Source organism: Quercus lobata, chromosome 2 (genome assembly GCF_001633185.2).
Source record: "Quercus lobata isolate SW786 chromosome 2, ValleyOak3.0 Primary Assembly, whole genome shotgun sequence".
In the NCBI taxonomy this organism is placed as follows: domain Eukaryota; kingdom Viridiplantae; phylum Streptophyta; class Magnoliopsida; order Fagales; family Fagaceae; genus Quercus; species Quercus lobata.
The window spans coordinates 8,767,354-8,792,211 of NC_044905.1; the positions used below are offsets into that span (position 1 = coordinate 8,767,354).

The window sequence follows — 24,858 nt, forward strand, 5'->3', positions numbered from 1 at the left end:
GAGAGAATGATGAAACCAGTGGGGTTTTGACTTAGTTGAGGGAGGGGAAGTGATCGACTTTGTAAGTTGGAAATAGAGAGAAAGAATGGAAAAGAAAATTTGGGGCAACCGAGAGCTAAAAATAAACATTAAAAATAATAAATAAATAAATAACTGAGGTATATATTTGTGAGGCTTGCAAAACTAATTTGGCAAGATCTCATGAAGTCAACATAAAGTCTACGGCTTCGGTTATATAGTATTTATAGATAAGTTTAGAATTGTAATAGATTCTTGTTTTCTTTACGAATATAAATGTAATACCTATAATATTAAAACTTAAATTTAAAGATAATCTTTTTAAAATAAATGATATTAAACTTTTAATTTTTCTGCTATTAATTACAATGTATGTGCCAAATGTTAAGGAGCTCATATATGGAATGAAGTAAATACATTTATTAGTATTGTATTTATCCTTATTTGTGAGTATTAAATATTTATCCTTATCAATTCCTTTTGAATGGTTCAACAATCTTCTCTTGCTCAAGGCCACATTTTGTCTTTCCTTGGCTAGCTGTTCATTCACCTCCTTAAAGTGAAGTACCAATTTCATAGAACATTGGAAATTTCAAGTATAAAAATAGCAAGAATTTCTTTGGAAGTCTATATTCAATATCTAAAAAGGCTAGTGCTCATTGATCTTTAAAATAGAACTGCAAAACCATATACGAAAAATGTATTAGTCCAACAACAAATGGCAATGCACACTTCAATGCAATGTGCATTCCTTGTATGGCCAAAATAAAATAAACAAAGTAGGATTGCAAGAGCATATTTGCTACACTTTTTGAATACATTACACTGTTTGTGCACAAAGCTATAAATGAGACATGTTTTTTTGTTTGTATAAAATTGTCCACCTATAATTTAAATACATACAATATCATAAGCCCTCCGTTTGTTCTTTGTATGATACTTTAATTATTATAAGAAATACATAATTTTTCTTTGGCACAAGTTAAAAATTAAATCTGCAAAATTTGGGACCTTATATCTCACAATTGGTGAATATATGCAATAGCTACAATGTAACAACTATTCCAATACCAAAGAGTGAAATAATTTAAAAAAAACACACACACACACACACACAAGCTCCAACTACAACTATCTTCTCAAACCCTATAAACATTCATGACATGTTTATCGTCAACAACCAAACAACTCCAACTCTCAATAATCGTGACCAATCACAGCGTACCAAATTTGGGGAAAAAAAAAACCATTTTCCCATATACATTTTTCATGAGAAACAAAGAAAAGAAAAGTTGTGATCTCTCTCCATAATTTGCTCTTTGATTTGTTATACTAGTGGTGGTTTTGAAACCCGAATTATTCAAAGAACCATAAAAAGGAGAGGTTCAAGGTTTTTTAGAGCGGGCCAAGGTCGAATTGAAGTCAAACCATAATGGCGTCATAATTAATTTAAAAATAAATAAATATATTAAATTAGTAAAAATATAAAAATGGACTAAAATAATTCAAATAAATATAAATGTCTATATTTCAAACAATGAATATATATGTGTGTGTGTGTGTGTGTGAAATTAATATACTTACACTTTTTGTTAGAGTTTAATATTCAACTATTTTTATTCAAGTCTTTAATCTTTATCTAAATTATCTTTTTTTTTAAATCATGTCTAGCCTATTTGATTACCCAATATTCTTTTTATTATGCCCAACCCCATTTATCATTTATGAAATTAAAAATAATAATAATAATAATAATAATAATAATAATTTACAAAAACTAGAAGAGGGGCGGACATTGGTTTGCCCACGCATGAAAAAATTGATTAAGTACAAACACAAGCCCAAGGCAATTTAAGAAAGAAATAAGTGGTTGATTGCTTGCAAACATTTGGTACACCTTCATCGTGATAGTCAAGCAAAGAAGACCTGCAGAATTGGCGAAAACGCAGCGAGAGCGAGAGCAAGAGAGAAGAAGAATAAGAAGAAATAGCAATGCAATCTCATGGTTTAACAACATCTCATGGTGGTTGAAGCTTCAACGATGGCTACAAGTACCCCCAAAAAAATCTGTGATCTGAACCTATGAGAACCGTCCACAGTTTTCAAACCGGGGAGGTTTTTGATTTGGTTTTTGTTTTGTTTTTTGTTTTTTGTTTTTTTTTTTTGTTTTGTTTTAGTCTGTTTGTTTGTTGAGAACCCCACGACAATTATCCATGGCTTCAAATCTGATAATTTTGTGGGGGCTTCTTGGTGGGAAGGATTGGATTCTACATTGGCATAGGTTAGGATGATAGGCTTTTTATCTATGGAGGAAGAGAAATTGCAGATATATATATATATATATATAGAAAAAATAAAGCAATGGGTGTTCTATTTCCAATAGGCAACAATGGAACGTTATGATAAACCTCTTGATTGGGAATAGGAAGAATCACCACTAATCAAGAGACACAAATTTGAAGAAGGGCTGAATTAATGCTCAATTAGTTGAAAGAATAGCAAAATGTTAATTACAAAAGAAGAGATAATGCGTACCTAGTATGGATTCAGATTTTTTTATCATAGTGGCAATTGAACAGGTATGAAGAAGTGACTCAATTAAATGAGGAGAGGAAGAGACCAAGAAGGGAAGAGAGAGAGTTTGGCATTAGAAAGGTGAAATTCTGAAGTTTTGAAAGCGTGAAAGATAGGAAAAGCAAAAGGAGAAGGAGGGGAGACACAGAGGAGTTAGCATTAAAGACTATTTGGCTTAGGTTTGGCCTTTATGATGGACAACATTAATAGCATTGACATAAGATTGGACTTTATGGTACAGATAGGGTTGGAAATCATTTCTCTTTAATAGTATTTTAAAATTATGGGAAAATTTATAAAAAAGAAAAGTATTTTAAAATTATGGAAAAAATTTAGGAAAAAAAAGGGTAATGACATAATTGCTAATGTGGCTCAACGGGAGCGTAGCAACATTAAACTTTTTAATACTTGGTTTAGCTCCTTTACAAGTTTATTACAAAGAGAGTGAAGCTAAAAGAAAAAGGGGGTGGAGGGAAGTAATTTTATAAGGAAATATTGGATAGACGACAAGTCGTTGAGCACAATAAAGAATGTGATGTGATGTGTTGTTGCTTAACTTACCAAAGTGAATTTGATCATAGCGTGAAGTCAATAATGTGAGAATTGGAGGAAGAGAAATAGCACGCAATCAATCAATCAATCACCACTAGCTTATCCCATCGGACGGTCCAAGTAATTTCAATTTAAATCCATAACTAAGTAGGCGTTTTACCATATTTCTTTATTCAGATTTTTTAAAACCCTAAAACCCTTATAAATTCTTCAATGATATCCATTTCCACCACTATTGGATTCAAAGTTGGGTTTCCAATTTTTCATCAATGTTTTGATTGAAGTCTCTTTGCTTTAGCTGCTTTCACATTCAAAACAATTGTTCATTGGTATCTATGTGTAATTTTTATGTAGGTAAACCTTATGTACAATTCTTTTGGTGTTATATCTTAATAATGTAATTGCATTGAGTAATGAACTATATTGTTGAAACTTAAATATCTTGGAAAAAAATAACATTGGTTTTGCTGCATTGGTCAATACAATTATGTGGTTAAATTCAATTGAAGAATCGAAGTTACAGCATCTAAGAATCTGTACCTAAATTTTACTAGGATGATATGAGTTTTTCATATTGTATGTTAAGATCTTGTACTAGGGAATGGGTTTTAATAAAATTTGTTCATGATTGAAATCTACCCATATGGGTTTTTTTTTCGGGTTAGTTTTAATCTAAGAATATGAACATGTTTAATTTTGGAACAACATTTTGCAAACGTATCAATGTGAAGGAGCTAGTTACGAATGTTCCCGTGTATGGCATAGTCAGTGGTAATGTGTGATTCCCTCTTGTCAAAAACAGTGATTTGGTGTTATTGTAGTTGGATATTGCTATAGGTGAATCTTATATGGAGTTTATATTATTGTGGTTTAGATGGATCTGCTGGAGGACTAAGTTTGATGCTTAAGTGTTGGGCTACCAAAAAGACAGCCGGGTCTACAAAGAATGGACGAGACTCGAAACCAAAGAATCTTGGGTTGAAGATATTTGGTGGGGAGGTGAGTTCTTGACATTGTATTGAATTTGCATTGCTTAAACATGCTCGATTGAGAGAGCTTATTTTCATTTACCTATTGGTCTTAAAAAATAAATTGGGTAAAAGTACAATTGTTTCTAGAAAAAGTAAAATTTTAAAAAGTTGTGAACTATGAAAACCAAACGCTAGTATCTGTATCACCAATTGAAAATGAAGTGATTTGTTCATGTTTTGGTACAGAGGGTGATTCCTGGGAACATTATAGTTCGTCAGCGAGGCACCCGTTTTCATACTGGAGACTGTTGGAATTGAGAAGGATCATACCCTATATGCCCTGAAAGAAGGGTGTGTTAAGTTTGAAAGACACAAGCTGAGCGGTCGCAAGTGGGTGCATGTTGTACCAGAGGAATAGAGGATGGACATGTTCTTCACCCTGTCTATGCAACTACTGCTTCCCCAGATCTGAAGGCAGCCTCATAAAGGTACTATGTCTTTACTGATATGATTTAGGCTGAGTTTTTCTTGTTTGCCAATAATGACTGATATCCATGAATGCTACCTGCTTTGATTCAGAGAAATGTGAGGGTTATAAATAATAGTACTTGTGGATTTTTAACCGCATAAGTATTGCAGAAAGGTTTAGGCCTGAATTTTTGCATTACTCTTTCCCTATATTGTTTGAAGAAACCTTTAGTGGTTCAAATTTTTTTTTCCTTGTGCCTGTCCCTGTGAGAGTAACATGAGGCAGACTTTGTGCTATTTAAGCACATGCTTTTTGGGATCTCTCTGTTAAGATGAGAACGCAGGAGTGCAATTTTTGCCTGCACTTAAGCAGCGTATGGTCCAACAAAAGATGGGAATTGCAAGGTTAATTAGCATCATCCATTTACCATAATAAAAATTGGTAAGCGAAAAGCTTTAATCTTTATGACTCAGCAGCACTATTTTGTTCTTCCCATAAAACTTGGGTAGCAAGTAGCATCCCACTCTCCCTCACTTGTAAAGGTGGGAAAATGGTACAGAAAATGCAAAAAGATACGAGAGAGAAGAAAGAATTATACCCATAGTAAAAGGGAGAATCCTTTTTTCTTTTTCTTTTTTCCTATGACGAGGAACCCCGTCAAGATATGGGCCAATGGGACCACCCTTGAGCAGCAAACCTCGGATGTCTACACTACACACTCCCACTAAGCAGGTATCGAGTTAATTGCGAAATACCTCAGTTAGGAGTTGAATCGGGGACTTCTGGCTTCTGGGTTTATAATTAGTCCAAGCACTCTCCCCTACTATTGAGGCACCCTGGGTGGGAGCAGTAAAAAGGAGAATCCTACCCTATGAATGCTTCTTCCAAATTTGCTCTTTATACCCTTTATCTAGCTTTACCCCCTCTTCCATGCAAGGGAGAATCAAACTCTAATCAGAAAATTATAACCATCCAACTGGAGGACATTAGTCACATTTTCTACTTTGTTAGAATTAACTGAAGCCTAAAAGTTTTATGTTAGTAAGGCACGCCTATCGTCCCAAGTGTATAAACAAAGTAGTAGTACAGACAAAACCAAAGAAAATTTTCATGCTATAGACCACCAATCCTATGATCATTTCTTTTATCAATACCATCAAAATTTCCTTAGTACAGGCTCATCAGAGTTACAACATATTTTAATTCCCCAATTTAACATATAAATTTACATTGCAGACCCATGCCACACTAGACTAACCGCGAGGACCTCAGCAATTCTGCCTTCCATTCTTTGTTAACCTTTTCTATAAATTCTTCTACTCTTCTCCTCAGCTCATCATCATCATCCTCTTCTTCATCCTTGTTATGACGGATGTTGCCACTTTCCTCCTTGTCAACAACAGGTGCTTCACGGAAATATGACACTTCATCAACATTTGTCAACATTTTGTCATCATCAAAGACCTGCTTACCGTACGTTCCTTGTTTATGATTTGTGCTTGTGTTTATGACCACCGAAAGAGGAATTTCTCCTTGTTGACCAAGCTCGGAGCTGGATTTCGAGACCACGAGAAGAATGGCAATGATCAAATTGCAGAAACAGAAGATGAAGAGAGAGTTGGAAGCAGCCTGAGTGATCAACTCCAACATGGAATCAAACATGGTTGTACAAATTGAGATTAGAGAGATGGTCACTAATATTAGCAGACTGGAAGATGTTAAAGCCTATTTTAAGTGTGTTATTGAAGAAGTGTGGGGAAGAAGCTTTTTGTATCAGAGGTTTGAGTACATGACTTAGATGACTCAAAAATCAATAAACTGAGTAGATGGAGAGGTGTAGTCTGAAAGCTAATATATTATAATGAGAGATGAAATATTATATGCTTCTGTTTAATCATAATATATTAATGTATTTGGAACCCTCTTATCCAATGTATTGTGGGGCTTTTATTCATTAACTAATTAGGAGGCATTGTACTGCCAAAGAACCTCACATGGGACTTTCTTGGTCACTCACACCCACTAAGTAATCAGTTTGACATCACCATCCCAATCGCATATTTTGGTTTTCCTTTTTTCTTAAAAAAAGAAAAGGAAAAGCAATAACGAAGATCCTGAATTATTTTATGTTTCACCCTATAGGCCTATAGAAAGGTCTCCTTCAATTATGTTTGGTAAGTTGTTTTCATTCTTGTTATAATAATCATATAATAAGTGAAAGTCTAGCAATATAAAAAAATGTCGACATTTTTATAATACCTTTATTTTCAATTGTAATGAGTTCCGGTAAAACATTACTTTATTTTATATTAACTTATAATGAGTTGATAAATCAGACATTATAAAAATGTTTGTGACATTTTGTTATGGTGATAGAAAAACTCATATAATAATAGTTTTTTTTTTTTTTTTGGTGAGAATCGTATAATAATAGTCCTTAGTCAATAATTGTAGGGTGAATAATGTGGTTGTTCGAGTCCAATTAAATATATGTACAACTTACAACTTAAAAAAAAAAAATTGATAGATACAATAGAATTTGAACTTATGACATCTGCTCCATAATGATTGTTTTTTATCATCAGGTCAAGACACCAACTAAATTTTGGTGTAGACGGGGTTTGAATCCTAGAAATCTTATTCGACAACAAGATACTTTCCAAATTGAAATTTTTGATAAGATAACTAAGATGACCTAGATCATTAAATCTAAAGCTAATGTTCTTTGGGTTTACAACATAAGTAATCAAGCTTGAATATTACTACCTTTGTCCTAGTTTGTTTGTCTTCTATTCCATTTTGGGATGTCCCAAAATATTGTCATGTTTCTAAAAATAAAAATTATTAGTTTACTAATGTTCCTATTATAGCCCTACTTTATTTTCAAAACTATTTGAAAAGAAAAATAACTAATATTTAAAAAAAATCAATTTAATTGGGGCACCTTTTTAGTTGCCTCATTAAGAATAACTCTTTTTTAAAAAGCTAATAAATTTATTTAAGGGTAGTTTTGTAAACTTATACATTTTTATAAGGCAAACAAGACAATAAATAATTTCCCTTAAAAAATTTGACTTTTCAAATAGGACAAACAAATTGAAACAGAGAGAGTATAAATTATAATGACAATTAAGTAGTTATAGTCAATTAGTTACTTTAGATAATAATACTATAATGTTGTTTTATTTAGTTTATAAGTGATCTATCTTTTCATAAAAAAAAAATATTTGATTTGGAAGTGCATACAAATGTTTATATTTAGTTCAATAGAATAAATGTTTAGTTTTAAGTTACTCAATGTTTATAAATGTTTATCTTATCATGATGTTAGTCATGATAAGATAAAATGGTATGGATTGGGAATAGGAGTATTTTTTTTTAAATATAAACAACATATGTTTAGGATGGAATTCATAAAAGTGAATAAGATTTATTAAATGTTGTTGAGGTTCAAAATATTACAAGTATTGAAATCCAAAACTAATGGGCTCCCAAAGATAAGAAAGACCCAATCCATGAGTCAAGACCTATTTAAAATGGGTAATAGAAAGCCCAAGCTCATGAATGGGTAAGCCTTGGGCCTTAGGGAAGGAAGAAAAAACAAAGGAAGCTTGGCCCAGCTTTTGTGAGAAGAGCTCCCAAGGAACCCAGAAAGAGATTGGATCGGGATACCTTAAAGCTGCCAGAACCAAGAAGGGGATCCTTAAGAAGTGCAGGAAAGAATCAGCTGGGAGTTGAATAACTCAAGGAAGCATGCTCATGGATACAAGGAACGAAGAAATACATGTCCTATCAGCCGCCTACAACTCAGAAGAAAAGCTTTGGAAATAGATAATGACTTAGGAACCAGCACCTGATGAAGGGAAGTCTAGTACCTTAGGAAGAGTAGAAAGGTGAACCATGAAGGAAGGTGGCTGGGATTTTTCAAGTTGACAGGGAGGAATCTACCTATTTGAAGAAAAATGACAAAGGGTGAGGCTGCCAAAAAAGGGGCTCTGAAAAGTCTCTCTAGAAGCCTTGAAAAGAGAAATAAAAGTCAGCCTCATCAGGATCCCCCAAAAGGGGAAGGTCAGCTGGAAACTTTTTGGAGGGAAATCTCAAAAGAAGAATATAATGAAAAAATGAAGAAAGGACCAATCACCAATGTTGCTGACACAACATTGGTTCTGGTACCTTTGGCAGCAAATGGATGGAATCAATGGCACACCAAAAACCCTAGGAATTTACCATAAAAGAAAGATTAAGTCATCAACAAAATTCATTCAACAACAATTAATGAGAGCAAAAGGAGCATTAGAGTGAGTCATTAAACCTCAGAAAAATAGAGAAAAGAGGAAGATACTGTGAGGGATCCTGTGATAAGTGCTTGAGGGTACACTTGGATTCAAGGGAATTCAAACCTCACAAGTCTTGGTAGCTTACAAAGAGTTATCTAAGTCTATGACTTTTGAACTTATTTGAACCTCGTGACATATACCAGTGAGAAATAGAGTCCAATGTACTAAAAAACTCAATATAATGACATATCACTTTATTTTCTGAGAATCCCTAACGCCCTTACTTGCTTTTTTATTATTATTTATTTCTTTACTGTTCCTCAACCATTTATTTTACAATATGTATATGTTTGCATGTATGAGTGTATATGTGTTGTAGGGCCCATGTTTTGCACATAAATTGATTCGTAATCAGCCCAATATAGATGCGATAAACCAAGCTCAGTCCACCAAACAACAAATATAAAACTCTTTGGAGGCTCAGGATCCTCGTAACCACTTGAGCCTTGGTACTGACCAAAATAGGAACCCACAAACATTTAATATGTAAAATACTTAGAAAGTTTAGAAAGACTTTTTTTTCATTCATTCCAAACAGGGTCGTTGGTAATTACCAATATAAAATTCTGGATTCCAGAAATCAATCAACACATGTAAATCATAGAGCTGCGGAAAATAAGTTTTTCCGTTTTAAAATCTTATCAATCTGGTCGGCAGTTGGAAGAAATAGGGTAGGAAATTCAGTGAACTATAAGGTATTGGACTTTCTTACTATAATATAAAAGCCTCAATTTGTATCAATAAGCATGAGTTTGGATTGGGCGTTTGGCTCAATCCGTGCATTTTGTGTTCTTTTAGTGGGTCTCTTAGGTACTATTTATGGACCACCAAACTCAGCAAATAGTAGATTTTTAGGTAAATTTGGGTCCCACACCACTATTATTTTACTACAGTATTTTCAGCAAAAAATTTTCAGTTTTTAGTAAATAATGCGTTTTGCATTTTTTTAGTGGATCCCATGAGTACTGTTCACGGACCACCAAACTTAGCAAAACACAAATTTCTATGTAAATTTAGGTCCCACACCACTATTCACACTTTTAAAAAATATTTTGCTACCGTGTTTTCAACAATAAGTTTTTAATTTTCAACAAATAAACGATATCCAAACACACCTTAAATATATAAATAAATGCCTCAAATTCTGGCTGGTTTCATCCACTATAGTAGCAAAGATAATTGAAGCCAGATTATATATTCCTAACGCAACTCTGGTTGACTTTCAGTACTGATAATCTTGCTAATATGGAGAAAATTTTTTTTTTTTTCGCCTGATAAATTATATAACTGCACCCTATTGAAAACTCAACCAACACAAGTCTTGTTCCCCATGTTATAATGTCATTAACATAGTAAGAATGCTGACATTGACAATGGTTTAGCATAAAATTGTACGCAAATTAGTTGCTGGTCGAGCAATGCTTGGAGTAATATCTTTAACCTTGCTCTGCACAACAACCAAATGACGATTGATGCACATTCAGCAATGATTGCCCAACCAATAAGTTGACTCTTAATTCACAAAAAAAAAAAAAAAAAAAAAAAAAATGACGTCTCTTGTTGATAAGTGATGGAGCATAGTATTTTCAAATACAACAGAATTGATGAAGCCAAAAAGCACATCCAGCTAAACAAATTAGAAAATAATTGATTAAAGAAAAAAGGAGGTGTCAAGCCTGATTCATAAGGTTAGTTTAACATCCATGTTCCTGCATACAAAGCCAGCATCTAATTGGTCTATTGACTTGAAATGTGACAAATTGTCAACCGAGTTTTGACGGTTAAATATAGTACTACAAGACAATCGCCATGCATCCACAATCTTGGTTTGTCCATAAAGAAAGCTAAACAAATAATAAGATTATCAGGCTTCACAAAAAAAAAAAAAAAAAAAAAAAAAAAAAAACTAGATATGTGTTATATCACTAGCCAGGGCTTGTGTGAGACTCGAAAATAAGGTATACATATGCCCACAATGTTAACACTGAGCTTGAACACGAGAAAGCAAACTGCTACTTGAAGAGAAATACCATTAAAACAAAGGCCAAAGGGTCCCAAAATTGAAGTTTACATATATATTAGAATCAGCAATAGAGCTCTGTAGGCTACAACAAGCCCCTCCCGGAAAAACTGAAATCTTAGAGCAAACCTACAATAAAAATCAAAGTTGTATATTACCTCTTCCTTTTCTTATTTCCAGTAACCTTGCCTCCATTGAAGCTTCTTATATCATCTGTGGTCTCTGCTGTATTCTGCTTCTTCAGACCTTTCCTCCCACCAGACCCAAACTTCGAATTTCTGAATTCCCTTTTCTTCTGTTTATTTGGGTTTCCAACTCCTCGTTTTGCCTTCCCTCCAGAACGATCTCCTGGAGCAACACCTGGTCTTTTCTTATTTGACCTCTCAAAAGTTTTCCCATCTTCAAAGGGCAAATTCATATCAGCATCTTTTTCACCCACAGCAAACCCACTCTGTTGCCTCTGCTTCCTCCACTTCTTAACAGACTCTATCTCTTCCTTTTTCTGCTTAGCTCTCTCTTTCTGCTTCTGGGCCTGAATCTCTTTAGATAGTTTCTTGGACTCCCTAGCCTTCCTTCTCTCCTCAGCCTCCTCAATCTTCCTCTTCTCTGACAAAAGCTTACCTTTCACTTTCTCCATGTGGGAATCTGTCTTCACCATTTCAGCATAATAGTCAGGGGGCCTGAAACAATTGATCTTCATTGACTTAAGCTTCTCAAAGGCTTCCTTAGTTCCCTCCAATGCTTGCATAACGAAGGCAGCCTCTCGTGTCAGGTCATCATTCACATCCACCTCTTGCTCTTGATTAACATTGATGGAGAGCCTGTGTATCCACCCAGCATTTTCAGGCCAGCTAATATCTCCAAGTTTATCAAGGAGACTATCCCTGTTGTATATCGAGTTCTTTGAAGGTTCAGTCAATTTCACATCTTCTTCTTCTTCCGACCCTGATTCAGATTCTGATGCTTCCTCACCACGATCTTCCTCTCCATCCTCCTCAAACATAACCGGTTCTTTATCGAATATCCCCATTCAATAAACCTAACATATATTACAGAGGCACATACTTGTTAGCAGGAGAAAATACATTGCATCATTACTTTTTTTTGTTGGGGGGGGGGGGGGGGAATATATCAGAACCATCACATGAGCTAAATAAATTCATAATAGTATTGATTTTTTTTATATAAATGTGTACTCCCTTTTATAGTAATTGTAGGGCAAGCCAAAAATTTTGAGGCTACAATTATAGTAATCAAAGGGTTTTCATTTTCTCTTGTTTTTGTTTTTGTTAATCTTTTTTTTTTTTTTTTTTTTGGGATGAATGCGAAAATTTTATTCAACAAAGACCACAGTAGATACAACACAACCAAAACAAAACAAGCAGCCATGCTACACACACCTTACAAAACAGAATGAAAACAATACAGCACCATACAAACCCCAAAACTTTTACCTCTCAACCCAACAAGCAGAACCCAAAAAACAATAAACCGATCAGATAGTTGATAGTTAACTAATTTTACTAACGATCCCAGGCGTGCATGTTTAGAATGCAGCATCCGTTCAACCATTAAAACAGCAAGCCATTTTCTAATAAACGCCTTTTTTCATGTTCCAATAGTTTACCAACTAATCAAAGAACTAAGCAAAGAACTAAATAACAAAGAATGCAGCATCCATTCAACTAAATAACAAAGAACTAAGCAAATCCTGAATAGTTTCCAACAACATAAGGTGACATTGAGAACCTAACCCCAAAAAAAAAACAGCATAATCACAGACCCAAACACTAATATCAAAATTAAATTAAATACAAGCCATAATAATCAAAATAATTTCATCAAGTACACACACACAAAAAAAAACTACCAAGTTTCACAAAATGAGACAATATTACACACAATCTTCATACAAAACCAGTACCAAGCTAAAGCTGCAGACAAGAGCTAAAGCAAGAAAACAAAAAATATATATAAATGAAACAAGAACAATCTTAATGGAACAGGTATAGTTAAAGTGAGTAAAGAGAATGGGCCATAGAAATTACTCGGAGATCGAACCTGAAGAGAGAGAGCTGCTTTAGGGTTTTGCGTTTTGTGGAAACAGAGAGTATTGACTATTGAGAACGAGAGAGACAAAGGGTTTTAGGTTAAGCCGTTTAGGGCGATGGAAATGGATCGGGTTCAGGAGTTTTCTGGCCCACCCAAATTAGATAATATAATAAAGGTTTGAAACTCTTTTTTTTTTCTCTTACTTTTTCCCCCTTTTTTGATTTAAATAACTAAAATATCTTTATTTTGTTAATTTATTTACACATAAAAAAAATATATTTTCTATAATATAATTAATTGTGTAGTTTTTTTTTTCTCTTTTTAAATATGATTTAATTTGATTCTAAAAATAAAAAATTTAGTGTAAAATGCTTAAAAATTTTCAAAATTATCGATTTTAGGTTAACTCAATTTGATATATGTTGACAATCGTTTTGGGGAATCCAAATAGAAAGAAGCCCAGCAACACGGGCAAAAAAGAATTGGTAAATGGATAGAAAAAACCATTAAACCCAAGCGGTAGGAATAATGGATCACATGTCTATGAAATAGACAAATGGGTCTTGAGGAAGCAAACAGGCTTAAAGAAGCTCGGAAAGAGAGAAATAACAAACTCATGGGCAGTATATGATGTGAAAAAGTGAGAATGGGCCACAGCAGGCCCAATGTAATGCAAACTAAAAAAGTAAGGGGTTGATGGTAGACCCATGAACCCCAAGAATGAAGGATAAGGTAATTGGGCCGAGAAAGTTCAAAGAAGTTAGTAAAAAACCCATGGGAATGCAGAGTTAGGAAAAGAGTCAAGGAAGTCCAAGGAAAGCAAATGGACCAAGTATGCCAAGAGAAAACAAATGGGACGCAAGAGCCCACAAGCAATACAATCGAAAAGGCCCAAATGACTATACTAAGTCATAAGTAACAAGCCCAAAGAAGCCCAGCGGGCTTAGACCAAATAACATCATAGCAAAAATAGTAGAGTGATATGGCAAGAAACAATGGCAAGGCTACGGAAAGAGTAAAATGATGGGTTAAAGAAAAGGAAGCCCACACTCTGACAAAGCCCAGCCCCAAAGGGAGCAAGGGCGCAGAAAATATAAGATCAACAAACAGCCCATGCCATAAGAAGCCAAGAATGGCCGGCAGAATGTGCAGACAGGTCTCCAGATCACGGCAAGCGCGTAAGCAGCAGGCAAGCTTTAAACGAACATAGAAGTAAAGCACATGTAAGAGCCAGGCATCACCAGCCTATACCCAGCCAATATAAGACATGGTGAAGTTATGGGTCAGAAGTAAGAAAGCATGGTTTGGCAATGGGGAGAGGGGAAAAACCTATTTTGAGGTTCCTACTCAGGTTCTTTTGGGGGAAATGTCATGCTGAGATGACATACCGCCCAAAAGAAGTAAGGGTAAGTGGGAATCACTAGGTACATGCCATGAGAGATAAAGAGAGAGCACCCACACCGTAATAGGTAAGGGTGCCACGGCAGACAAACAAACAAAATAATCTTCTTTGTCTAGTGGTAGGAGTAGTACAGCTAACACAGATAAACCAGTGGTGGTCGGTAAGTACACTCAAACCAAACAAAGGTGGTTAAGGGCTAAAATAATAAAATTCGATCACGGCAGGCACTATAAAAAAGGGGACCCTAGCCGTGCACAGGGATCAGGACGAAGGGGAGGAGAGGAACTTAAAAGAAAACCACAGAATAGAAAACAAGCATTGAGAAAAGAGAGGAAAAAGAAAGATAAAAGAAAAATTAGAAAAAGAAGGAAAGAAAAAATAGAGAGCTAGATCGGCAAGCATGTACCAATAGGTTGATTCCCTCTCTTCCTTTCAAAGTCCTGCTCTTTATCAAAGGAAAAGAACCACTATTGAACATAAACCATTTAGGCCCATTCCCTCAAAACAATTAATTTCACTTCCTGAGGAGATTATTTGCATTGAGAAGTAGTTTCCCTTCTCAGTTTCAAGCTCCATAGTGTCACTTGGTGTGACAAACTGACTTTCCCCTTTTCTTAATCCAAGAAACCCATTATTAGTATTTTCTATTATCTTTTTTTGTATATGGAGGGTACTTCCTACCACTCCCTTTTTTATTTATCTTGACTAGTTTTCCTCTTGTGTTACCTTTATTATACCTGCCTGTTATAACTCCCTGTAATAGCTTTGCCTATCATAGGTATGTGAAAACTAGCAAAAGGGGCATAGTTTGTGCATAAGTTGGATCAAAGTAAGTTACAATTGGACCAATCTCAACTCTTTTACTTAAAATACTTGAGCTCAATACCGCAGGAGGCAGCCCAACCCAATATTGTAAAAAGGGTCCACTACAATATGATCCATCCGATTCATAATAAGATAATGGTTGTATCTGGTATAAGTTTGGGTTTTTTTTTTTTTTTTTTTTTTTTAAATAAATGGGATGAATTTAGAATAAAATTTCTTAAATTTTACTAGTACATAAAATAGATTATTGATCTTTAAAGTTTAATGAGTGAGCATTTTCATTTTTGGTCTTTATGTTAATTTCTATTGTTGATACTATTACTAATGAACTTAAACAATGATTTTTCACTCAACTAGTTTGATTGAAGAAAATTTCTTTTTTGATAATCTTATAGTTACAATTATGGGAAATGGGGGATTTGAACTATATTTCTTATAAATGAGAGCATAAAGATAAAATGCCACTAAATTACAAAACTCTTGGTGGTTGACGAAAATCTCTAAGGATGCATTGTCCCTTCTTCATCACTTAGTTTTTTTTTTTTTTTTCATAATCTCTATCTATAGCATATTAATTTTAATTTATCTGGATCAAAACAATAACATATGATTCAAGCACTTTTTCAATCCCTAAACTTTTCCACCGGAAGCTCTCGAGCTACAGCCCCAGTCCACAGACTACCAACGCCACCACACATTGTCAATCCGCCATGCTCAGAGTCGCCTGAACTCAAAATTATCTTCTTATTTTTTTATGCTGGAATGTGTTGTACACTTGTACCAACATTCAAATAGCTATCCATGCTGGAAGTCGTGGCCACCATATTCCAATTTTTAACAACAGAAGAATGTTCATAAGTTACAAAGGTACATATCAAATTGCTCTTGATACCTGAGCAGCTCGGAAATACAACAATGCGTTTTTTACGGTTAGGTAATTTTCTTTTAGGTATGTAAAATACAACAATACCGCAAGAAATTCTAACCCATTACAATCTAATATTCTACGTATGGCATCAATGAGAAAGCACCATTACACAGAAAAAATTGCTGCTTGTGTAGACAATAAACAAGCTTTCAAAACCGATAAAGAGTCTGGTTCAATATACAGCACACACTTCATTAGCCATTTTCATTGGCCTCAACAATATTTGCCCCATCAGATAATCTTCATCAGATAGGTCAAGGTATAAATACCAAAAGGCTTTTGGACCTAGATGAAAGGCTATTGGAAAAGGTTGTAGTCCAAGAATGCTGTTGAGCAGGCAGGAAATTGGGCAGCCTGCAATATCATCAATAAAGAGCAACAAACACCTTTTCGGCTTAATGCTCATCTTGCCTCTCCAAGTCTTGCATTTCAATTGGTTCAGGGAAAATTTCACTGGATAACCTTTTATTTGAAGATGAGTATTCCTGCCCGCCACTGCCATGGGAGTTTTCCCTCACTGGCTGTTTTAGACCACCGGTGCCAGTCTGGCCTGGAATGGTGGCACTCTCTGATGAGCTGTGCCGCCAGCTACCAAAGATTGCAGCACTCCAAGATCTATTAGATGACGTTGTTCGCAACCTTGCAGAACTGGAACTCTCCTCCCTAACCACTTTTAAAGGGTTTTCCAATGCTTTAAGGATATGTTTCATTGCAGGGCGTTTGGAAGGCTTGCTGTTAAGGCATGACCTGGCCACAATTGCTACAGCCCATACTTCTTCCAATAGATCTTCATCTATTATCAGAGATGGGTCAACAATTTTAGTTACCAGTTCCTTGTCATATATGCTGATGTAGGGCAGCGTCAGTTCCAACCACTCTCTTGTAGTAGCATCATCAAATTTGCTGATGCCAACCTTACCCGTTACAAGCTCAAGCAAGACTTTCCCAAAACAGTATGCATCATAAGCACAGGATGCTGATGATGAGCCTGTCCATCACCAAAGAAATTAAACAAAAAACTGTTTAGTTTTCTTCTCCAATCATTATGCAGTTGAAAGAGAAAGAAACACTGAAATGCCAGATACATTAAAAGTCTACATGGCCCGCTCTCCTCACCACTCTTCTAAGCTGAAATACTTTCTTTGAATAATAGACTTGCTTCAGTAAAGCGTGAACCACCCTAAACTTTTAAGACGAAGGGGAAGTAATATATATTCTCTGTGAGGGTAGTAGCAAGCTCATTGCTTAAGCTTCAGATTATTCTCCCAGAGGTCTAGACTATTGGGCCATGAATTAATAGACACGAGTTTACAGTTCATTCCTAGAGGAATGGCTAGGTAGGGTTTATAAAGGATGATCGACCAAAGAGGAAGCGTATTTAAATTATGTTTTAGTATGTTGACAAATAGATAAAATAAATAAAGAATATCCAAAAAATGTAGGAGAATATACACACCAGAAGGGCCTTGTTCAGAGATTCTGCACATGAGACAGAGAAAAAAGTGTTACACCTTTGGACAGAACACAATAAATATATCTAACCATGGAAACAAATTAAAGTAATAAAAATGGCAATGTGCACAAAAGACAGATTTAATTTTAGTCCAAACTAAATCATAATTATATTGGACTAAACATTCCTTTTAAGTAATTGATTTCATGGAGGCAAATAATCAAAACCATACATATATGTGTGTGTGTATAGGATTTACATCCATTTAAAGTTGCTATTCATGCATGTAATAAACTACCTGCAACAAAGTGAGAGATGAACAGATTCAGTCCCACATCTCATGAGTTATCTATTGTACTACAAGTAGTAAACTGCTAAGTTGACCCATTTCATGGCCCCAATATGTTATAAATATTTCTAATATATTCTGATTTATTTTCTTCTTGAGTTTTTTAAGACAATAATTTCTGGAGATCAATCAAGATTATGACATGCCAGGTTGTTGCTGCTAATGATGCTCTTCCAGACCATCTATTCTAGGTTAAGCTCAGCAAATGTTGAAGCAAAAGAAGAATCCCTTTTTTTGGGGGGGGGAGGGTTCTGCACCATGTGGCATGCACAACTTGAAAATGCAAAGAAAATATATAATTGATAAAGTACTTACTGTGGCTTCCGCAAGAACCTTGTGAGCACATTCTGGTGTGAATCCCCTTGAGCATGAACTTCACTCAAACTTCCAAGCCGCACTTCAAATTTATCATCAAGGAGGATACTGCTTGCTTGAATATCTCTTCAACCACCAAAAATATTATTTCATTTAATATTTGCACCACTGGGCACAATGGTTCTAAATAAAGCTAGAAAAGCTAAGAGATAATGTTTGCAAAGCAATTAATTTCTGACTAAAAATCAAATTGTGGTTGGAATTGACTCAAATGAAAACATGTGAAAAGTACAGTATATAATTTTGCTAATTGAGATTGACTGATTTGAGCAAATAATAATAATAATAATTGAAAATGACCAAAATGAAAGCATTTAAGAAGCATTTCTATATAATCTTGTTAGCATGCTACTGGAGCACATCTCTTTTCACCAGTGTATACTGCTAATTCTTTCCATTAAAAGGAACTAAAGGTCCAATTTGAAGCCATCCTTTGTGACTATATAAGCAGCTTTACATAAAGAACAGAAAACATCAACTTATGATACAAATTATCAAATTTTGTACATCATTCAGATGATAATGTCCTACTAAACTTGCAGAAAAGAGCTCAAAAGATTCAAACTTTCTCTGTATGATGATTTGATATGATATTCGCCCCAAAAAGGAAGACGATATTCACTGTCAGGTTTTTGGCTATCAGCATGCACACTCAGGTTTTTTCTTCATTTGAATAAATTGGATTCAAATTTGCAGCTAAAACTGAGTTAAATTTAATGCAAAAGCTCCAGAAAGGTTGGGACCAGTACACAGATGTCAAGAATCCTAAGTACATACTTCAACCTAGAATTGTGGTTTAATGTTTATTATTTTTTGGAGAAAATGATATCACAGTAAATCAACCAATCCTAAATGGCCCAAAAGCACCACCCATAAGGGCCTTTCCCTAGGACATGATTGAATAGCCAGTTAAGCACTTACTTCGCTAGCAGACAAGCAGGTTAATTGAGAAATTAAATCAGAGAAAAGCTAATATGGGACAAGCTAATTTTCTTGACAGAACAAATAATTGCAATCTATGTTGCCAACAGGCAGATTCATAATATGAGATTTCTAAATCACCATATATGATGGATGATATCAAAAGTAAGAAAGTCAAGAAATTCGAAAGGTTTCACTTATATGAACGAAGAGAGATCAACGATAGCCATAAGAAAGTTCAATGATACCTGTGAACAAGGGGAGGGTTGCACTCATGATGTAGGTAGGATAGGCCCTCAGCAGCTCCTATCGCAATTTTCAATCTTGTGATCCAGTCCAGAGACTGTGAACTGCCATCCTCAGAGATAAAGCTGTGTAAGGAATTAGCCAGGTCTCCATTTGGCATACTTTTGTAAACCAAAAGCTTCTCACTCTCATGCTCCAAGCAGTGCCCCAATAGTGGAACCAACCGGGTATGTGAAACCTTGCTGAAAAACTCCAACTCCATCATGTATGATTCTTTCTTGAAGGAACGCAAATCTACCCTTTTGATGACTACAGGGATCCCACCTTCCATAAGCCCCCGGAAAAGGTCTCCAGAGTGGCCATGTTTGATAAGATTTGCTTCACTAAAATCACCAGTGAAGTGGAGCATCTGCTCATAGGTAAATATTTCTCCAACACCTGTCAAATTGGCAAGATCCTTGGGTAGAGAAACGTTGTCTCCTTCTGGAACAGACCCTACATTTGCAGTCCTTTGAGTTGCAGTGCCCTTATCACACATTCTAAGGAGTAGTACCATGACCAACACTAAAAGTGCAATGAAGCCAATCCCACCAACTAGGCCCCCTACTATATATATCCATCGTTTCTTGGTCTTTGAATTATGTTCTGCTACCTGATTCTGTTCTGGGTCTCCAAAATTATCAAAAAGTAAGCCTCTGTCGGTATAGAACTGTCTACAATCATCCGCACTCCTCTGATTTCGCACCAACTGTAAACAATTTCTATCAAGAGTAGCACTGCTTTGACCAGCATCAACTACCTTGCCTTGAAAATAGTTACCGGAAAAATCAACTGAACTAAACTTCCCAGCATATGATAAATTCAAAGCACCATAAAACCGATTGTTTGAGAGATTGAACACAGCAAAAGTAGCGTTTTTATTTAAACCAAGACTCATAAATATACTATCCGGGAATGGACCCTCCAAAACATTGACCCCAATATCCATCCTCCTCAATCTCCTCAACCTTTTCAACTCCACAGGCAATGACCCGGACAAAGCATTCTTGCTAAGATCAAGCTCAACTAATCTAGACAAATTACCCAATTCACCCGGTATCGAAGTGAAACTATTATCAGAAAGACTCAAGTATTCAAGACTTAAAAGATTACCAAGCCCATCTGGAATTGACCCAGATAAGTAATTTGAAGAAAGGTCAAGCCTTGTGAGTTTAGCAAGAGACTCAAAACCAGAAGGCAATGACCCAGTAAGTGAATTCCGTGAAAGATCAAGAATTAACAGCTCAGATAAATTTCCCAATGAAGAAGATATACTACCAGTAAGGTTATTACCTGACAGATACAAATACCTCAGTGTACTCAATCCACCGAGCGATGGAGGGATCGACCCAGTAACTGAGCTAGACCTTAGATCGAGCACTTGGAGTGCTTTAAGTCTTTGGCCGAACCAGTCAGGAATAGGCCCCGGAAGCGAAAACCCAGAAGCGTTGAAAGACACCAAGCTTGTCAAATTGGCCAAAGAGTCCACAGCGAACTGTTGATTTAGAATCCCAAAACGGCTTCGTCTCAACCCGGACAGGTTGATTGCAGTGACCCGACTGTTATTGCACCGAACCCCGGTCCAGTTTCTACACGGGTCGAGCTTGATGGGCCAGTCCTTGGCTCTGAGCCCCAAAGATGACCGAAGCGCAAGCAAAGCCGAGCGTTCAAAGCTTGAGTTGAGGTGCTCTTGTTGTTGAGCTAAAACGCATTGGAACAACACGAACGTGAATATTGCTGACTTAATAAGCAGAGCTCGTTGAGATTCTTCTTCCATGGCTTAGTTTGATAATGCGGAGAAGAAGAAAGTACAAGAAGAAGAACTGAACTAGTTCATGTTCATCGAGGTGGTGGTGTATGAAGATGAAGGTTCGTTTTGGTGTGTAATAACTTCACATGTACACAAAAATAGTACCAGATAATGCCTGTATTTAATGTACTCTGCGAAATTCCAACCTCCAAATCACGAGCTTTGATTCTGCATTCTATGTTGTTCTAAACAACCCAACTGAATTCTTAACTAAAATATCTATATATAAAGTTACAAACTTTTCAAAACTTTTCGCTATATAATCTTAGTTTGCAATACATTTAAAGACTAAAACGTGTATAAAGATTAGGCTTTGGAGTTAAGGAGAGAGAGTGTGTACAAGACATTAATGGCAAAAGGTGGTACCCCAGCTGCCAGGGCTCTCTGCCACAGCCAAATTCAATAACTGTGTCACTTTCAGACTCACCGGAGCTAATTAATGAAACGTGACTTTGAGCTGTGTTAAGCTCTTCTGGTTTAACCAATGGCTATATAGGGTTATGGAGTTTTGGGTTTTTAGTTGACTTTTAAGGCTAGAAGAATAGTAATAGTAAAAATGCCGGTTTCAGATATTGAAGGTGGTCACTGGTGTGTGGGTGTGAGTTGTTTGTTTGATTATAATAGAGAGTAGAGAGCTTTTTTTTTTCTTTTTCTTTTTTTTTTGGGGAATAGTAGATAGCATTTTGAATGTGACTGAAGTGTCTTTGATATCTGACAATTCAAAGCTTATATAAATTTTTCTTTCTTTTTTCTTGATTGGAAACTTTGAAATTGATTTTGTCGCCGACTTGCCGTAATAGTGGCAACCTTATTGAATGGTTTATGAGATTAATACGTAGCCCAAAAAAAAAAAAAAGACAGAGAGAGAGAGAGAGTGACATGAGATGAGATGAATTATTGGGTTTCCTTTATTTGGGTGAAATTCCTAGTTTAGACTTACTTTTCATCATGCACATGCTGTATGGTTGGTCCAATCTTTTTTTTTTTTGTATGATTGGTCCAATCTATTGGGCTAATGATACTAAGCTTTCACTTGTGGAGTGGAATCAGATTTAATACTTTTCTAGAGAAAAAAAAAAAAGATTTAATACTTTTCTAATGGTATCCTTTTATCTCAAATAATCAAATGGCAGTTTAGTCCTTCCAAACTCCATCCCTATCTGCTCCTATTTATCTTTTATAAAAGTTGATTCTAAAAAAAAAAAAATCTTTTATAAAAGTATCGTAGAATTGATTACTACAAAAGATGTGATAATGCTCAAGCTTAAAGTTTGAGTAAACATCACCTTCTATGATCTTTTGAGTCTTAAAAATAAATAAGGGGAAATCTATAAAAAAAAAAATATATATATATATATATATATATATGTAGGGTGTAAATGATTTATGGGCCAAGCCGAGGAGGATTATGGCCCAAGTTCAACGAAATAGACTTTGGGTATCGCCGAGGGTAGTTCAGTCCTCGGCAGACCCAAAGTTCTCCCTCGTAAAGAAGGGTAAAAATGGTATAAAACTGAAACTCGGAAAAAAGATCTAAAATATCCAGGGAAAGCAGCCCTTACTGCCATTCAATGCTCTGAACCTGACAAAGCCGCATTCTTTGGCTTTTACAACCACCCCCAACGACTTTGAATATGGGCTGATGGGACAAGTATCAATCTAGGAAAGGTTGATCCAATACGTGGACGAAGGACAATGAACGCAGGCAAATATAAAAGGAAAAATAAGTAACCTAAAAAGAGGCTGGGAAAAATGGCCAAGAAACGAGAGCCTCCCAGCCCACCTCCATGAGAAGTACTCTAGAGGTGACGATCATTTAACCTTGTAGGAATCCCCTGAAAAACCCACCGCCTATCAACCAAGGCCTAGCCTTCCAAAACCCACGCTCTACAAATGATATTGTTAGGGGCCTTTTCACGTGCGAACCCGACACTGTTACGGTCCGCCACGAAACGCGTCCTTACAATTGGCGCCGTCTGTGGGGATGGCTTGTGTGTTGGTATAGGAAGTGGGTCGATAGAGTTTCTCCGATATGTCTAGCCGTTGGTTACAGAGTTCTAAGTATAAAGTTCTGTTAGGAACTACGTTTCTTGATTAGGGGCTTGGTTGAGGAGCCAACTCCCTTAAAGCCAAGGTCCCCTGTAAAGAGTAAACTAGGTACCTTGCAACGTTAACCGTATGGATAAACTCTAGGGGCTTGGCTGAGGAGCTAACTCCCCTAAAGCCAAGATCCCGCACAAGGAGAAAACTAGGTTTTGGACAGAACCAAGGCATTGCATGGTCCTCGGACCCAAGCCTCAGGGGAAACCAACTACCTGGATGTGGAAAACTAGGTTTTGGACAGAACCAAGGCATTGCATGGTCCTCGGACCCAAGTTTCAGGGGAAACCAACTACCTGGATGTAATGAAAACTAGGTTTTGGACAGAACCAGGGCATTGCATAGTCCTCGGACTTAAGCCTATGGGGAAACCAACTACTTGGATGAGGAACCAACCATTTAAAGAAAAAAAAAAAAAAACTACGGCCCGTAAACCTCGAAATCCCTCCGAAGGGAATTCCGCGTTAGCAGACGGGTTAATACCTTGATTGCGCGGATTCCTCGGTCTACCCTCGGATCCCCAGTATCAAAGGGGTTGATGCGATACGGCGCAACATATTACCCCAAAAGCACAACCAAGGTCCCTCGCTACTTAGCTACCCTTTCAGACGAATTATTTAGAGATTATCGTTCTCGAACATCGGTCTAGCATGCATCGCGTAATACTCAGCGCTCATCCCGGTTAGTTCCAGGAATTTAATTTATTGAAAGTTGTCATTGTTATACTTGATAATATTTGTGAGTTTAAATTAGAAGGAACCTGTGTTAAAGCATTTTTTTTTCTGCCTGGAATATCCTTAAGGGCAAGCTTGCATTTAATATTCATGTATAAAGTAGTGGTTACGGAGAAGGAAGATATGTATGGAGAAACAGACACATATTTTATTAAGACAAAAGAACAGTACAGTGTACAATGAAAAGCTGAAACAAGCTTACATTAAAGCTGACTACATAAGTAAAGGAAAATACAAGCGAGTGGAGATAAGGCCGTGGGGACAGCTCAGAGGAGAGGTTGGCTACTGCGCCAAGTTATTGTTTAAGGAAACTATTCCTCGACACTTCTGCATGCCCATAACTCAGGCAGCAAAAGAACCTGACCTCAGGCTAACACCGTCTACAGAAAAGGCGCAGGGAGCCGGAAGTTGGGAAGCCCCCGCAAGAATTTGCCGGTTGCAAGGTAGACAGTGCTGATGGTGGAAATTCCTTCTTCGGACATACCAAAAATCTGGCATGACCAGAACCTGCTTCGGATTTTGACTGAAAGGAGGGGAGACACCCTCCCCCCTCCGTAGAAGTGTAAATTTCTCTTTAAATTTATGCTTTCTTGGCCCGTGCATCACTCCTTCGAGTCTTGGGAGGACACGGCGCCTCCGCGGTGGAGAAAGTTCTTTTTCCCTAACCCTCGCCTCAAACATGA

At 36.2% G+C, this 24,858-nt stretch overlaps 3 protein-coding genes and 1 pseudogene across 4 annotated transcripts; 1 reads left to right on the top strand and 3 right to left on the bottom strand.

Annotated features, from left to right (window-relative positions):
* Positions 1-3,830: 3,830 nt before the first annotated feature.
* Positions 3,831-6,060, top strand: LOC115974140 (annotated as a pseudogene).
* On the bottom strand, positions 5,728-6,406 carry LOC115974139. The gene has a single exon (XM_031094353.1). It carries the CDS (start codon positions 6,244-6,246, stop codon positions 5,833-5,835), a length of 414 nt encoding a protein of 137 aa, XP_030950213.1. The 5' UTR covers positions 6,247-6,406; the 3' UTR covers positions 5,728-5,832.
* Positions 6,407-10,816: 4,410 nt separating this feature from the next.
* LOC115974344 (probable rRNA-processing protein EBP2 homolog) lies at positions 10,817-13,115 on the bottom strand. Of its 2 annotated transcripts, none has more exons than XM_031094659.1 (2): positions 13,003-13,114; positions 10,817-11,980 (listed from the first exon to the last, which is right to left on the bottom strand). In XM_031094659.1, the coding sequence occupies exon 2, from the start codon at positions 11,969-11,971 to the stop codon at positions 11,096-11,098; it is 876 nt and encodes a 291-aa protein (XP_030950519.1). In that variant the 5' UTR covers positions 11,972-11,980; positions 13,003-13,114; the 3' UTR covers positions 10,817-11,095. The 2 variants fall into 2 exon arrangements, with proteins under 2 accessions (XP_030950519.1, XP_030950521.1); XM_031094661.1 differs by having other exon boundaries at positions 10,912-11,980; positions 12,990-13,115.
* A 2,907-nt stretch (positions 13,116-16,022) lies between these two features.
* Positions 16,023-21,970, bottom strand: LOC115974343 (probable LRR receptor-like serine/threonine-protein kinase At2g16250). The gene is made up of 4 exons (XM_031094658.1): positions 19,495-21,970; positions 18,266-18,391; positions 17,605-17,627; positions 16,023-17,136 (listed from the first exon to the last, which is right to left on the bottom strand). Exons 1-4 carry the CDS (start codon positions 21,306-21,308, stop codon positions 16,544-16,546), a joined length of 2,556 nt encoding a protein of 851 aa, XP_030950518.1. The 5' UTR covers positions 21,309-21,970; the 3' UTR covers positions 16,023-16,543.
* Positions 21,971-24,858: the final 2,888 nt, after the last annotated feature.

What these genes read in the sequence shown, in the direction of transcription:
- LOC115974344 (XM_031094659.1), bottom strand. Translation starts at nt 11,971, where the DNA reads ATGGGGATATTCGATAAAGAACCGGTTATGTTTGAGGAGGATGGAGAG.
- LOC115974343 (XM_031094658.1), bottom strand. Translation starts at nt 21,308, where the DNA reads ATGGAAGAAGAATCTCAACGAGCTCTGCTTATTAAGTCAGCAATATTC. An exon ending in AACCCTCCCCTTGTTCACAG is followed by an intron (nt 18,392 to 19,494) that starts GTATCATTGAAC and finishes TGGTGGTTGAAG; the next exon opens with AGATATTCAAGCAAGCAGTA. An exon ending in AGGTTCTTGCGGAAGCCACA is followed by an intron (nt 17,628 to 18,265) that starts GTAAGTACTTTA and finishes TCTCATGTGCAG; the next exon opens with AATCTCTGAACAAGGCCCTT.
- LOC115974139 (XM_031094353.1), bottom strand. Translation starts at nt 6,246, where the DNA reads ATGTTTGATTCCATGTTGGAGTTGATCACTCAGGCTGCTTCCAACTCT.